Consider the following 16,144-nt stretch of genomic DNA (forward strand, 5'->3'; position numbering starts at 1 on the left):
TCAAATGACCCCATACCGCCTCTCTCCCTGCTATCTCGTCCATTTTCGTTGTCCTCCTCATCCCCATCGTTATTCTTTCTACATCTTTCCTCCCTCTTTTGCATCCTCTCCTCCTCTGTCACCATCCTTTTCCTCCCTCCTTCTCACTGTCCCTCTATCTGCAGGGTAAAGTGGCCCAGACAGCCTGTATGTCAGCCTGCAAACATCTGTCCACATCACTGATGCAGATGCTGCTGGACACAGAACTCAAACAGATCAGCATGGGGGCCATTCAGCAATTCAACCTGGACGTCATTCAGTGTGAATGTAAGTTAAAATACGTTTAATTGTCATTTTTATTGATGTTGTAATTTAGTATTATCATCTACAGGACTCATGAACTCTTTTGAACAAATGCAACTGTTTTCAGTTCGATCATTCTGACTTAAGATACTGTGTTGTACACAGGGACAGCCAGATTAACTCTGTAACACTTTATAGTAGGGCACACATATTAACCATGAACTACTTTATAGTCGCATGTTGGCTCTTTATTATTAACTATAAAGCACTTATTGATGCTTTATTCTGCATGACCATGTTCTACATTTACTCAGCCAATAACAAAGAGTTTTCCCTCAATAACCTCCTGATTACTGCCTATTGATAGTAAATAAGGAAGTTCTTGATATGTGTTGCTTTAAAACAAGTAATTATTGTCTGGTATTATTTTTGTTTCTTTTCAGTGTTTGCCAGTTCAGAGCCGGTGCCTGGTTTTCAAGGAGACACGCTCCAGCTGGCTTTCATCGACCTACGACAGGTAAACTGTCTCACTGGGTAGTACTGAAGAAATGAATACCAGCTTCATAGAGCTTAGTACATCTTCATTTACTGTGGCAATCTTTGACTTTTGTTAGTTATCTAATTTGAGTCTTGTATCTACTAGCTTTTATTCTTATGTCAAGTCTTTGTTTATAGATTAATGAAACAATTCTGATGTAAAGGGTTGCAGTCTGAGGCTTTCTCTCTGTGACACATGAAAATCACATCAAACCAAGAAATAACAATAATTAAAAGGGCAGAATGTGGGACTAATTATTTATATTTAGTCAGAAATTATTTTATGTAGTTACAATCTGTTTCCACCTTTTTCCACTTCACTGTTTACTTCTCAGCTGTCCTGTAATTCACCTTTCTATATCACACCCAACTATATTGTTTTTCACAGGCTGTTTCTTTTCCAGACTCGCGTCTCTGTGTAACCTTTTCAACTTTCACCTGTCCTATAGTTCACCTGCTCAAGAACATTCCTATTTCCACACACACAAGCAAAATCTCCTTTTTCGTTGTAAACACCAGTGGTATGTAAAGTGTTGCTGGGTCCCATTAACTTGTTTTCTGTGTTGACCTGTTAATCTGAGCCTGAGGTGGAGGCTTGACTCTGCATCCAATTCAGGTCACAGACTATACTGAGGAGGTTTGTTGAATGTGCTGCAGTAAAACTAAGATCTTAATAATGTATACAGTAGTATAGGACCACTGAACCAAAGTAGAAAAATTAACCTACGTGTGATAATGTCCGCCACGCAACCATGCTGGCGTGTGTCCATGCTTGGACACAGTCTCTACTTTTAGCATGTCATTTAGCGACGGACGGACGGACGGACAGATTATTATTATCAAACCCTAACCCAGGCAGGCAGGCAGACAGACAGACAGAGTTGTTGTTGTTGTTGTAGTGCAGCTGGTTTATAGTATATTTCATTGCTGCTTGCTATTTGTTTATTGTTTTGTATGGTTTGACAGAGCTATTTATTAATGATATATATCACAGAAAAGAAAAATATTGCAATGTCAATAGGTTTAGCACTAACTTGGCTCTGCTTTTCCCACCCGATTTTTTAGTTTTACATCATAGCATAAGACATGGATATACAGAGTTTGGGACATGTGAGGATATAAAGGTGAAGGCATCGGCCTCAGCCGTGCATCAGCAAACTTAAAGCTCAAACTGCTGCCTAAACAGACAGGACAATACAGGCAGGATCTGGAAAGATGAGATCATGGCTGTAATATTTTCTTCAGAGTAAATTTCTCAATTAATCCATGTGGTTCATTTGTGTTCAGTCCAGTAGCTCTCTCTGCCCCACGCAGTCAACAATGTTCCCTCTCCTCTAGGGTGAGGAAATCATCTCAATACTCCAGGAAATCAGAGTAAAGGCTGATCCATGATTTACATTTTCATAAAGACTTGCTATCGCATATATTTTGAATTGTAAACAAAGTGTTTGAGGGTATGTTGATGGGCTTCTGCAGTGGCCCCAGTGAGTGAAGTAGTACTGAGGTAAAGTGTGTCACAGTCCCTTGAACACCAACTTTCTCTATTATGATCTAAAATGTTATTATTATTTGGAATTTTCAACTCGAAAAAAGTCATCTAAGCTGTCACTAAAACACATTCTTAGCTCTGTTTTCACTGTAATTACTTTACAAAGATAATGCCTTTATCTCAAGATCACAAGTTAATTATTTCATCATCTCAAGAAATTGAGCTTTGTTACCTCGAGATAATCAACCCATTATAAGCAAAAGATTGTTTCCTTTTATTAGGGATCCAGTTAACAAAGATGCTGTAATCCTGTTATATCTGTTGGGATTATTTTTCTTCCTCCTCTAGTGCTCTAAAAGTATATGGGCCTCAGAAACCGTGACAGCTTCAGTTCCCAGACTCGGCAGATCGGTCGGATTTCTCACCCAATAACTCTTAAAGCTGTAATTTCCTGGATTCTGTTGGACAAGACAAATGTATCCATAGAAGCAGAATGTTTTTCTGACATTTAAAATTTTGTCCAGATCTGTTTTTTTCCCTACTACTTGCAGACATTTGGAAATAATGCATTTTTAAAACTATGTCATGGTCCTATTTTGACACAGGTTGAAAACATGCAAAATAATTCACTGATTTATCTTCACAAGTCTTTATTCAAATGATACCAATGTTGACACAGACCAGACATTCTCTAGATGGTAGACATCAAACATTTTGAGTTCAGATCCATCAAGTCCACAGTGATTTTCAATATCTTGCTATAGTTGGTACCGTGTGCACAACATGTTAAAGAAATAAATATAGCGGATGTGACTTCAGTGTCGGCAGTGGGTCTGTTTTATGAGTGAAGCTTAGTTTCCTGTGATGCAGCTTATTAGACGAGATGTGTCCATGTTCCCTTTTATACAGGCTGCTTGGCTGACATGTTAATCCTAGCCTGAGGTATAGGGGTAGGGAGGCCTCCATTGGCTGAGGTTAGACAGAGGTCACCCTTTTACTTTCCCTTTACCTTGCAGCTGCTGATTTTGTAAACTGAACTGAACTGAATTGCTTTTTAGATTGTTATCCTGTAACCACTTTGAGTAGTTGAAAGTCAAAAATCTAGGCTGACAGTGGAGAAAGCCCTGACCCTCTTGGTGTGGTGGTCAGTCCTGAGGGTGAGGATGGGAGTGTGCCAGTGAACAAGCTCTGCTCTGGTTTGTGTGCAACATAGTAACTTATAATGCACTGACTTAAAACTAATGTTGATAAAGAATGTTCTGTACCTCAGTAATCAGTAGAATTTTTAATTAGTATTTAAATGCACCATATGACACATGTGACACATGTATATTAAGTCATGTTACTGTTAAACATAATGCTCACATTTCTCACAACTGGAAACTTGGCATCTATAGAGTATTTTTTAAGTGGCAAGTTAAATAAATTCTTAAGTTTAAAATTGAGTTTTAAAATGTATGAGCTATAAATGTACTATAGATTATTTCCCTGTTGTCGTATGAAGAAAAGATGCACACCTTTAGATTTTTCTTGACTTAATTTGACTATTTGAATCACCAATGTATACATGTATGAAACTTGAGACAATCTTGCGATCGCATCACACCAGCCGTGACATCTGTCAACATTTTAAGATTAAATTAGATTAGATGGCTCCGTCTGGTCTAAAACTTGCAAAGATAAGACAAATTAGACAATACGGTAACCATGTGATTGGTCGTTTGTCCATCTGTCATACATTTCCTCTGTAACTCCATGTTGATGTGTCAAAGCACAATGACAAGTTAACAAACTGGTTTGTGGCAGCAGGTTGTTAAAAATGGTGGTTGAAATAAAATTCTGTGAGTACTCGACCAATCAGAAATGTTCAGCACTGCAAGCCTCACCACCAAAGTTCCTGTAGTTTTGTACGACCCCCGGAGCACGGACTGTCTGGTCCTCAGAATTTAAGTTAGGCGTACATGTTATTATAGATCACACTTGTGTTCTCGCAAGACCTGCCCTACTCTGCCTCTTATTGGTTGGCTTTGATGGTTGCATAACCTGTGCTCGACTGAAACTGTTAACTTGACTCACACATAAGCTCTGGTAATGTCTGTCTGGGCAATTTATAAGCTATGGTTTTGTGGGTAAACACATAAGCCTCTTCAGTCTCTCTCCTGGACCTCTGCTGCTCCTGTCTGGGTCACAGGGCCCTGTCTCGGCCGCTCTTCACTGTCAGTGTGTCTTGTCTTGTTACGTAGGGCAGGCTGCTGCCTTGCTGCTGCTCTGCCACCCAACCTGTCTGCTCTACTGAACGAGCCCAACCCTAACCCTAATCCAGACCTTAGCCATGACTAATTCAGGCCCAAGTCTTCCCTCATTGGGTTCTTTGGTCCCGACAAGGTTGATGTTTATATCAGAAAAGATCCCCAATAGGTTTCAAAATCACTTGTGCCCACACAGCCTTTTATTTTCCTGACATGTTACTATTTCACTCTTATGATAAGATGACTCAGCTCGCCCAGCAGAATACACCTAAATACACTGATTGTTGTCTTCACTGTGTTTGAGGTCATCACTCAGATTTATGTCAGGGTGGTAAGGTGTGATTGAGATTCCTCTGATTGGGGTAAGATACAGAGAGATGGTACTAAATTGGAATCAGTTTCAAATTTGTAAACAGGGATTTATCAAGAAACTTGCTTTTTGTTTGTTGATTTCTGAAGTTTGGACCAACTGCTTTTCAACTACATTACAGGGTTTTTATGTAGCAGGGCACCTGGGTAATGCTGATAACATAGCGGACCAGGTCAGGCACTAAAAAGTGTGGCAACCTTTGACAAAAGACGTGCATACAGAACATTTCCATTCAACTTCAAATAACTAGTGAAAACTCAATTTTAAGATGCAAAAGGGTAACGTCAGCCTGGCTCTGGTTTTTGATGGTTCTACCTCTCATATTTGCACTCAGCAAAGTAATTGCTAAGATCTGGGAACACTGAGGCATCACTACAATGACTTCCGACAGGGCAACAGTACTAGCAGTCAGATGATCTGACAGGTTGTTAACAAGCTAACAGTTAATCCAGATTATCTGAACCATTTAATCAGGAGGTCAGACTGAAAGTGAGCACCGGAGCCTTGCAGCAGACGGATAATACCAGCAGTTAATCACAGATATATCATATAGGTGTTTACTGTATGACAGCCAGTAATACAAAAATACAAAATATATGATTGAGGTGACTAAGTCTATTGTAACACAGTGAAATATCCAACTCTCTATGCATCTCAAGTCAAAATTGTTTAATAACTACATTTAAAGGATCGTTATCAAAATGTTTGTTCAGTGGTGGCTCATGTTAAAAAATGAATATTGGGCAATTAGTTGTTATTAAAAAATATCAATATTGATATTCCATTTCAAAAACTCACGATCCATGGCGATCCAGTGACTTCCCATTAAAATGTCTCTAATAATTCCTCACTGCACAGTTATGTGCACAAAACTGTGTTATCATAACTGAGTAAAGTGAAGTAAACTGTAATAAAGTGGAGTTTTCCTTTAAGGAATTATCAGGTAGGTGACTGTCAGAGTAAAATGTGTCAGCCTCTACATGGCTGCTTGTTGCTCATCACTTAGCTCCAGGTGAGAATAATGGCATTGTTGCTAAGCCTCTCTCTGTGTGTCGGAGTCTCTCAGTCAGCTGAATAATGCTATTATCACTAAGCTGTTCTTTCACTGCTCTTTCAACATGACCTAAACACCCAGCTGTTTCACCCTATGACATTAGCATACACTGTGTGTGTGGGTGGGGTAGGGGGGTCATCTTCATCAGGTTAATCAGGGGTCATGGGGGGGTCATTTGAAATGTTCCTGTTCACACTCAACATGTAGCAGCAGAGCCCCCTTCCTCCTCCCTTCTTCTCTCGGTGTCCCTCTTTCTCTCTGCATGTCAGAGTGATGCAGTGACCCAGGATACACAAGTGTTGACCATCATCACTGACCCGGCTCCTGACCTGCTTTAACACAGCTCAAAGACATGTGTTCACAGGTTTCTGTAAGAAGTACAGGCACAGGGTGTCTGCTGCAGTGTTTCAGGATCACTCTAAGGCTATAATGAGGCCCACTTGTGCACTCTTCTCAATTCAAGATACTTGAACATGATTGTAGAATGTAAGTTGCTGCATTAACTTTTCATAAAGTGACAAATGAATTGTATAAATAACACCGTCACGTTTAAGCAGTGTTTATTTCATACAAGTTCATTTGTAAATGCATCTTTTTGTCTCTTTGTCAGCATTCGTCCAGACTAAAATGGTGGTTTGTCCCTCAAAATTGGAGCTTTTCCAAAATGGTGTTCAAATGGCACAAATTTTGAAACCAGACCAGCAAAATGACTCATGGCTGTTGTCTGGTGATTGTCTTGTATTGTAAAGAAGTCTTTAACTATCAGCTGAAACTTTGCCGTCTCAAATTCCTCAGACCTGAAAGCTCTGAGTTTACTGGGTAGTGTTGTTTAATACTTCAGGGGTGTTGAGACGGCATGTTACTCTTTCAGGTGCTTTGTTAAATTTGTGGTGTTAGCACCTCTTATTAGCACTGCTCTGTGGCATCACTTGAACATGGGCATGCTTGTATCCTTTGACTTTCCTTGTGTTTCCACACAGCACTGCTGTCTTCTTTTGTCAACCAAAACTGGTCGCAGAGGCTCCGTACCTGCCATCTTAAATGAACTATAACAAATAACAAAACAGAGCAAATGAAAGAGTGTCAAGAAGATAGTCATGGTCAGTGTGCTAAACTGTGGCCATATTGTCACACAGATAGTCACAGTGGCAGTGTCTATAAAGTGAATTAGAAGAAGCCTGTCTCTCTGTAAATATTCTAGACTGTAGTCAGAAATTACATTTGTTAATGGTCCAAGCTAACATGATAATAATATCTCTTATATTCTCACTTTACATATCATTTCATATATGATTTGACTGTGCACAGTTTCCACAGTAGTGTTTATTATATCCTGTGGATGGAGCACTTCACTACGCCATTAAACATACTGTAGTTCGTCTCTTCATAACTTTCCCCATCAAACTCTCACCTGCTCCAAGCCTCAGTCTTCCTGTTTCTCTCTGAGGTTCTGTGCAAAGTTCTGTGAAGTGAGGTTCTGTTGTGTCTCTGTGTGTTCTGTAGCTTCTGGACCTGTTCATGGTGTGGGACTGGTCAACTTACCTGGCAGACTACGGTCAGCCAACCTCCAAATACCTGAGAGTGAACCCAGCCACTGCCTTGGCTCTACTGGAGAAGTGAGTGCATTTGAGACTGTATGTGCACACTGCTGGGGACATCTGTATTATATTTCAACATCTTCCCAGTGTTAGTGTCAGGACATTTGACTTCAACAAGAGTCAACTAAATATAGTGCACATTAAAACACACACATTTCCAGAAAAATGTGGACAAGAAAATGCAAATTAATGAAAGGATTTATTTCCATCATACTTAATTGCTTTCTGTTTTAATTGACACACCTCTTCTAGTCTGGGCGACCACATCAACACATGTTTTCTGACATTTTAACATTTTACATAAATGTGACTGCTTTATCAGTCTTCCTCACTCCTTGTGTTTTGGTTTCATCGTTGCTCTTCTGGTCGTCTAAATCTCCTTCTCTCTGTTGTTTTCCTGCTGCTGCTCAGAGTCTACCGGGGGTAGGTGGAGCTTCCTCACTCTCACTTTTCTTTGGTCTTCTCCCTGCATGCTCTGATATGTGATAGTGTAGTGTAAACCTCCTACAGTATAGAGTTCATCTCCTCTATAGCTCAGCATAAATGGTAACTGGAGGTTAACATTTCCTCATAATAAATCTCATTATAAATCCCATTATTACACACACTAACTACACGCAATGAACATCCATTTGAGTTCACCACTTAGTCTAATAAGTCAACAAAATAAACAAAATGTCAACAAATAATGCTCTTACTTCTGTTTCCTTACTAAACCAAAAAAACAACCGCAAACATTCTGAATTCTCTCTCTTTTCCAAACTAAGACAAGCTTAATTGCCTTGTTAACTCACTGTAAAACACACTTCATACAAACTCAACTTAAACTGAATACAACTCAACAAAACAGTGTTGGTTTGTCTGTCCACAATCGCTTCAGGTTTGGCCAAAATAAACCGTAATTCACAGAGTAAGATGGGAAACTAATCCGGCTCCACATGCCGTGGCAGCACCCTGAATGTGCTTATCACTGCCCCTCTGCAAAATGAAAGTCTTCTGTCCCCACGAGTAGAGAAAGAGTTAGTTTTTTCTGAAGTCACTAGAAAAGCAGCAAGTCAGATCAAACCTAGATAGCAACAATCTCATAAATGGCAGCAAGCAAGCGAGTGCATCACTGAGCGAATACATTCAGTTCTGTGACTTGTCTCTTTGACACTCTGTGTCTCTCTCTGTGTCTCTCTCTGTCCAGGATGAAGGACACCAGTAAGAAGAACAACATTTTCTCTCAGTTCAGGAAGAACGACAGAGACAAACAGAAGCTGATAGAGACTGTGGTCAAACAGCTGAGGAGCCTGGTCAATGGCATGTCCTCCTAAACACACACACACACACACACACACACACACACACACACACATAGGAGTGACGTGTGTTATAAAGAGATATGAAGGATGGTACATGCATGCAGTCACATGTACACGCTGAACTGCCAACACCCTCACAGAGGAAGGACACACACACATGCAATGAAGTGATAAAACACAACATGAGAGTGACAGAACCACACAGGGAATTTACACACACACACATACAGACACACAAAAAAGGGACAGATTGACACCTTACATACACACACACCAAGTAAGGCACAGCAATACACACACTGAACAAGGCATGCAGGGAACAGACTCCTAGTAAATACAACACACACACACATGAAGTCATATCCTCTCCTTACTGTTATACCTGACTGAATACTCAATGTAAATAACACACACACACACACACACACATATACTAAACAGTTTACTGGACTCTTCCCAGGAGATACAGTAAACTGTTTGTAAAGTATTTTTAATGGCTATGATAAGACAAACTATGTTTTGTACATTTGTGAGAGTGTAATGATTGTAGCTGCAGAGGGAGACTGGGACAGAACAGGACCTGACACTCACAGGTACTGGGACAATGGGCTCAGAGGTCAACACTTACCTTACCACAGGTGGAGGGGATAAATCGTTTCCTCTCCTCCTATCAGAAACCCAAATCATACATTCAACATGATCACACCTCTTCTCTCTCACCGCTTTTAGATTAAAGCGATTTTGTCCTCCCTGAACCATTTAGTTAAAAAAGACAACAATTTCTCGTTGTGTCAGCTGAATGTCTTGTAGATTTTACGAAACTACTATCATTTAAAAGCTAAAGAAGAAGCTGTAGCTCAATAATGACCAATCCAGCCAACAGCTCCACTTTAACCAGTTGTGCATCTGTTTAACATGGGTCTCATGTTAAAAGCTAGAAAAAGGTCCAACAGTCCCACCTTTAATTCAGTAAAGCCTAATAACAGTCAGTACCTTTCTGAATCCCCATTATCTCAGCTGCGAAGAGTGAAGGTGAAAACATTACCTCCTTGGCAGAGGTAAAAATTAGAAAACCAGTTGTGCATGTACACAGAAAAAATAAAAAACTTTCTCCAGGATTTAGCTGGATGTTAGGTTTCTCTTGTCCTCTCCCCCTCGTATGGAAACCAGGTTTCAAATTTCAATGACAAGAAAGAAAACAAGCTAATGTTACCTGGGTTCTGAAGAGCTTGTTGGCTTTATGTTGAGTCCTACTTAAGTACTGTTGCTTCAGACTGTAATCTGTGCATTTTATTGGAATCACTGCCACATTAAAATATTCAGACACAGAGGCAAAGTAAAAACTTTAAGTCAAGTTCCATTTTTTTTAACTTTGACAAACACATTTGTACAGTATAGACTGTTGCACCATCCGATGTTCTGATTGGATGGTGCAGCAGTGCCACCACTTGTGTCTCAGTCATGGAGGCCACAAAGACATTCTCTTGTCCTGACTAATTGAACTTACTGTCTGGACAATGTTCACAGACCGTCTGGCTACTTTGTTTTAATAGTTGTATTGACTTTGAGAACAATATTGACATTTTTTAATTTTCCTTTTCAATCCCCTCTCAAGACTTGTTCAGCCAATCTGCTGGCTCAGTGTTCAGGCTTGTCGGCTCCTTTGTAAATGTTGGTCACCCAGTACACTGTTCTCTCCTGTCTTCAGGGAATTATCATTTCAGCCTAAACAGTCACTCAATCATGAAGCTTCCAGCATCACCTACATAATTAAAAAAGCATAAATGAATGTGGCTTGTGCCACTTTCTTAACTGTGGGTATCCAGTCTTCTGGTTTATTTCTATTGAGGGAACCATCATAGAATAACTCTGATCTCATTAGTAACTTCAACCACATTCAGATTGTTACTCTGACATGAAAAGATTTCCCTGTTTCCAATTGGTTTTCACCATCCGTCTTCTTTCCACATAATTATGGTGTGGAAATGTAGATAAAGATGTTTCTGACAAAGACCGACTGAAGCTCATTGTCCCAATACTTCAACTGTTAGTGTGTATGCATGTGTGCAGAAACAAAGTGCCGCTGAGGTTATGGATGGATGGAGGAACAGATGAATGGATGATGACGTCTTTAAAGACTGATGTTCATGAAAATGGTGAAGTTTTGTTGAACTTAGTGGCTTTGCTTCCGGTGTGTCTTCTTTTCTGCCTCACATCATACACTGAACCCACTGCCTGAGACAGAGCCTCGCAGTGAACATGGAGGAGTTCAGTGTTTGCATGAACACGACACATGGCTGTCACAGTCAGGAAACATGATGAAACTGAATCGTATCAGATGATGCAGGTGAACACATCTGGGTTTGTTTAGCAAACGCTCGAAGGAAGGAGTGTTGGAGTGCCACTGACCACTGCATGAAGGAATCCTAATGGAGGGTTTGCATGTGATGTCGTCAAATGAGAAATTCACCACCGTAACACAAAATTCACACCTGGCACTAACATCGATCAGTATCTGGATACGTTCAGTGTAAATGCTATAGATGGGAATGTGATTGGATCAGCCAGACGACCTCTGAAGGAGTTCTGTGGTCAGATCTCAGCCAGGTGGAAATGACATCTGTACAGTTTGGAAACATTAAAAAATAAATACATAAATAAAAACTTAGCCACTGAGTGACATCACAGCAGGCAATTCATCAGATTATAAGCAGCTTTTTTTGGAGCCACAAAAGGCTGCATACTGCACCTTCACATATGCAGTCGTACTCCCCAAAACCTGTAAACACACTCTAATGTGGAAAATTGGTGGAATTATTATCCTTTTATTACCAAGTGCAAATGACCAGGCCTGTTCAGATGAATGGACACCCAGGTCACATATTTATACCAGGTGATGGGTCTAAATTGTTCCCAGCACATTTGAACACCCACAGACCGACAGATGTGTTGTACATATCATAGTAACATCTGTTGACTTTTATTTATACAGATGAGTTTGTTTTCCTCTGAGCCTCACAGCTGTACTCATTCATAGCAGCCTCTGGCCTCTCAGTGGTGGTGAGGGTGATCAGGAGGTATCATGTTAAAGGTGACATCAGTGCGTGCCCTCTCGCTCCCTCTGTAGATCCTGTCAGTTGTTGGGTTAAGGACATGATTTTTTGTGATTTGAACCACAGTTTTGTCTTGCAACCCTCTCAAACTACTGGACTCATGCTTGCAAGTAAACAAGCCCCCCTTGGGGAACTGTTATGTTATTAGTGATTATATATACATATATATTTAACAGTTAAGAAGTTGCATTCTGAATTATTTTCTTTTTGTTCCTCAGGGTGAAATGAAGCTTTAGAATCTCATAACCCACATATATCCACAAAGCACAGCAATAATGAATTGGTTCCTTTACAGCCTCACAGGAAGGTTGATGCTTACCTACAAACTGCACATGACTCCTGATGACAAGCGTTTTATATTGAGACTGTTTCTATTCTGTTTATGTGTTGGGTCTGTGCTCCACTCTCAGCAGGCATTTTTGCACTGAAACTGATTGAGGTTCTTTCTTTTTAATGTTTTGCCTTTTTTAAAGATTTGCTTGTAAATGCCACTGTATATACTGCATATTTTGTAAAGAAAATATTACAGCAGTGTGTCTGCTGCAAACAAAATTGGAGGTTGACACTGATATGCACCTCCACCAACACTTAAAGTAAATATGTAATTAATAAGAGTTTGAATTTGCGTTTGTTGCTTACTTGGTGAACACAGTTGAGTACAGTGTGAGGAGCTCACTTATTTACATTGGTACCTTCTCTCCACTAATTCACATGGTTCAAACATAAAAATGCTGTATTATGTTCCAGCAAAGATCCTATAATAACATTCCAACATGAAGTATGTAAATACTGGTCCTGAAGAATGTAACTAACTGCTCCTAGATATTATAAAATAAAGGACAGCTCCAGATTAAGTTTCATACAAAGGGTTTCCGTCTATCAGCTGGTTCTCCTGGTCTGGAGGGAAGTACCGGGCCTCTGCCAGTCAGCTCTCCCTCTCCTGCCATGAATCATTGATCCATTTTACCATCAATTCTCAAATAAAAGCATTCAGATAATGGCCATGTCTCCAATAATAGGTGACACGCCCTAACAATTAATGGCCAGTGAAAAGAGAACAGGTGAAATGGCTGGACTATAATGCCTTACTCAGCATAATGCTCATTTCCTCATTATTGATTCCATCAGTACAACAACAGAGACATACTCACCACTCTGCTGCTCTCACAGTCTCTTTTTACCATCAGTACTTTCAGTCACTAATTATTTCCTGTTCTTTCTACTTTGTTTTTAATCGTACTGTGTTAAAGTCAATGCAATTCAAGTCTCTGCAGAGGTTTCACATTTAAAGCTAACCAGTATAAAGGGAAGAAGTGTGGCCTTTAATCAGCTGGAAAGCTTCTTATGTGAAATGTCTTTGCAAGAACTGTTGAGTTTCATAGACGGTAACTTAACAGTGACTGGAATAAAACAGTGTATGAGTGTGAAAATGAGAATCTCATAGCAATAGAGTGGTAAGTATGTCATGAGTCATAGTGTTGGAGTTAATGCTGAAATGTATATTATACTGAATTTATCAAGACAACAGGTGAACATGGAGGGAACATTGAGCTCACATCAGCAGCAGATGAAAACATGAACAGAAGAGAGAATGTGTCGGCCTCTTATACAACACAACCCTGTCTCCTAGAAATGACTGCAGTCCTGTGTCGGTGGTTTAGGCAACCAAAGCACTTTGCTTTAAGGTCAGGGACAGATCGTGGTTTTGGCTAAATGTTAATGAACACCTCCTGTGCCGTGTGTTGAGTGCCTAAATGCAACCATTTAAATAAGCTGTATGATGTAGTAACTGCTGCTACTCATATGTTCAGTATGAACATTTAGTGTCCTGACAGAGACGTTAAACCTGCAGTGTGAAACGTTCCCCTGCTGGCAGTGAGAGTAAATACATAATCACTGTCGACGTGCGTATGACGGCAGGTTCAGCCATGTTCCTATTGGCTGTAGGCCCATTCATCTCTACAGTTTGCTTCCTCTTCAGCTCTGGCAAGACAGTCTTTGCTGGTTGACATGATGTCAATAGATATTAATCTTACCTGCTGTTGCAAATGAGTGGTATGTAAATGTTATATCCAGGAGACAGGGTTTTAGAGAAAAAAGGCCTGCTTCTCTCTCTGCTGTTAAGTTAAATACATCTAAATTTCATGTATGTACATTAATATATAATGTGTCACATCATCTCATGTGGGACAACATTGAAAGTCTGTGAATGTATAAGATTCAGATACACGAGATAGAAAACTATTTTAAAAAAGGCCTCAAATTCATCAACGCTGCCAAATCAGAAGACCACAGGTGAAAATTCAGAAAATTCAGGTTTTATATAAAACCTCTTGTACGCTGATGATTATTTAAATTGGAACAGAAAAACGACAGATAGTTTTTCTTGCCTTCCTCAGAAGTGGAGAGAGGGTACATTTTGATATCCAAAGGAATCCTTGCTTTACCTTTTGTCATTGTTCTCAGTAAGACGCCCTGACTGAGATGTTGGTTTCCTAAATTTGTTGTTTTTATTTTGTGTGCTGTAATAAAAGTTTATTGAACAGTAATGTCTGCTGGTTATTGATGTGTTCTTTGGTGCTACGATCAGGCTGGTCCAAGACAACGAAGCTCACAATTAAAATTCCAGATTTTACTGCAATATGCTGTGAAATCAGAGGATCATTTCTACATTATTACAATTGGGTTTGTCATTTTGGCTTTCATTTAAAGAACAGGAGTCAGTGAAAAAGTGGCATTAATCCACATGGGCCATAAGCAGGCAAGCAACAGAAGGAACTAAAGGTGTGTGTGTCTGTGTGTTTATGTCCTCTTCAGCTTCTGATTCAGTTCAGACTCGTCTCTTCCCCTTTCCTCTCAGAACATGTCTGAAGTAAAGCACATACATTTAGCAGTCAAATAAGAGCGGAGAGGTGAAGAGCAGTGAGTCAAATTAGCTGAGGTGCAGCCATGCAGACAGCTCGCAATCTCCTGTTACTCAAAGTGGCCACGCCTTTAATTATGCATTTAGACTGAAACAATGTTTACTTCTGCTGTAAAGTTGGACATTTTAACATCCGGTCTTATGAAGATTGATTTGCTTTTGGAGCCATGATAGGCCATTCAAGACACTTCTGAGTTAGCTTCATTTCTCAGCCCTGAGGTTGCCACCTGGATGGAACGGAGCAAGGAAAGCAGAAGATGGGTGCACACATCAGTCTGAGGTCAACTAAATAAATACACTGGATACATTTTTTGTCCGTTAATTTGAAAGATGTAAATATTAAGTTCGTCGTTGGTCATAATTCATGCCGCAAAAATACAAGCACTAAAATTTAGACTGGTCTGATGACATTAAACACAAGTGTTAATACATCAGTAATGCTTCATGGTTATTACAAAAGACTCTGACCTACATGTTCTCACTGTTAAAACCTTTTTTCTCATGAAGAGAACTGTCGCATATAAATCTTTGCTCAGTCAAGTTTAATTTCAGCATGTGTCCTTGAAGGTTCATTCATCAGTGGTGTGAACAGCTGCCAGGACGCTGGATGATTCCTGGGTTAGGCTCACAGGGTTAGAGTCAGCAGCTCCTGCTATTTTCTACAGAGGGTCACTAAACCATGTACATGTGAACAACATGTGGCAGCCTCAGAGAGGCTGTAGAGCAGCATGAGGGTGTGTGTGGTTAATCTGTAGCCGTAGCGGTCGGGCTCCAATCAGAGTCACAGCAGAATCAATTCAGTTCTTCTGATTCTTTGAGAGCCAAAGTCAAAACAGGTCATGTTATTACACTTTAACTGGCAACTCTTTTGATAGTCAACATCTTTCATGTAAAAACATCTGATGGTTCCAGCGTCACACTCATGACGATCTGTTGCTTTTCCTTTGGATTACTTTGGACTTTAAGCAACAGAACACTCAGAAACACTGCTCACTTGTCCTAACATGGAGCATTAGTCAACCCTGACCAAGAAAGCTTTAGAGCCCAAACACAGCAGCGGGTCAGAAATACTACCATGCAAGATCATAGTGAAGCCACACAGCAACAGCATGTCAGCACACCAAATCCACCCTGTTATTAAGAATTCCTTCAAACTGTTGATGTTTTCAAAGATGAACAATCTGCCAGTAAAGGTTGTTGTAGCCATCACCTCTACTGTCCGAGG

General features: G+C 40.0%; 1 protein-coding gene across 1 annotated transcript in view; it reads left to right on the forward strand.

The window, feature by feature from the left end:
• Positions 1 to 14,545, forward strand: part of exoc6 (exocyst complex component 6) — a 53,069-nt gene extending 38,524 nt beyond the window's left edge. The window contains exons 20-23 of the mRNA XM_073489462.1: positions 165 to 306; positions 726 to 799; positions 7,485 to 7,597; positions 8,769 to 14,545. Coding sequence (XP_073345563.1) covers positions 165 to 306; positions 726 to 799; positions 7,485 to 7,597; positions 8,769 to 8,895 — 456 coding nt within the window. The 3' untranslated portion in view covers positions 8,896 to 14,545. The remainder of the gene's footprint in view (positions 1 to 164; positions 307 to 725; positions 800 to 7,484; positions 7,598 to 8,768) is intronic.
• The last annotated feature ends 1,599 nt before the right edge of the window (positions 14,546 to 16,144 follow it).

This window comes from Pagrus major, chromosome 20, assembly GCF_040436345.1.
Source record: "Pagrus major chromosome 20, Pma_NU_1.0".
Taxonomy (NCBI): Eukaryota; Metazoa; Chordata; class Actinopteri; order Spariformes; family Sparidae; genus Pagrus; species Pagrus major.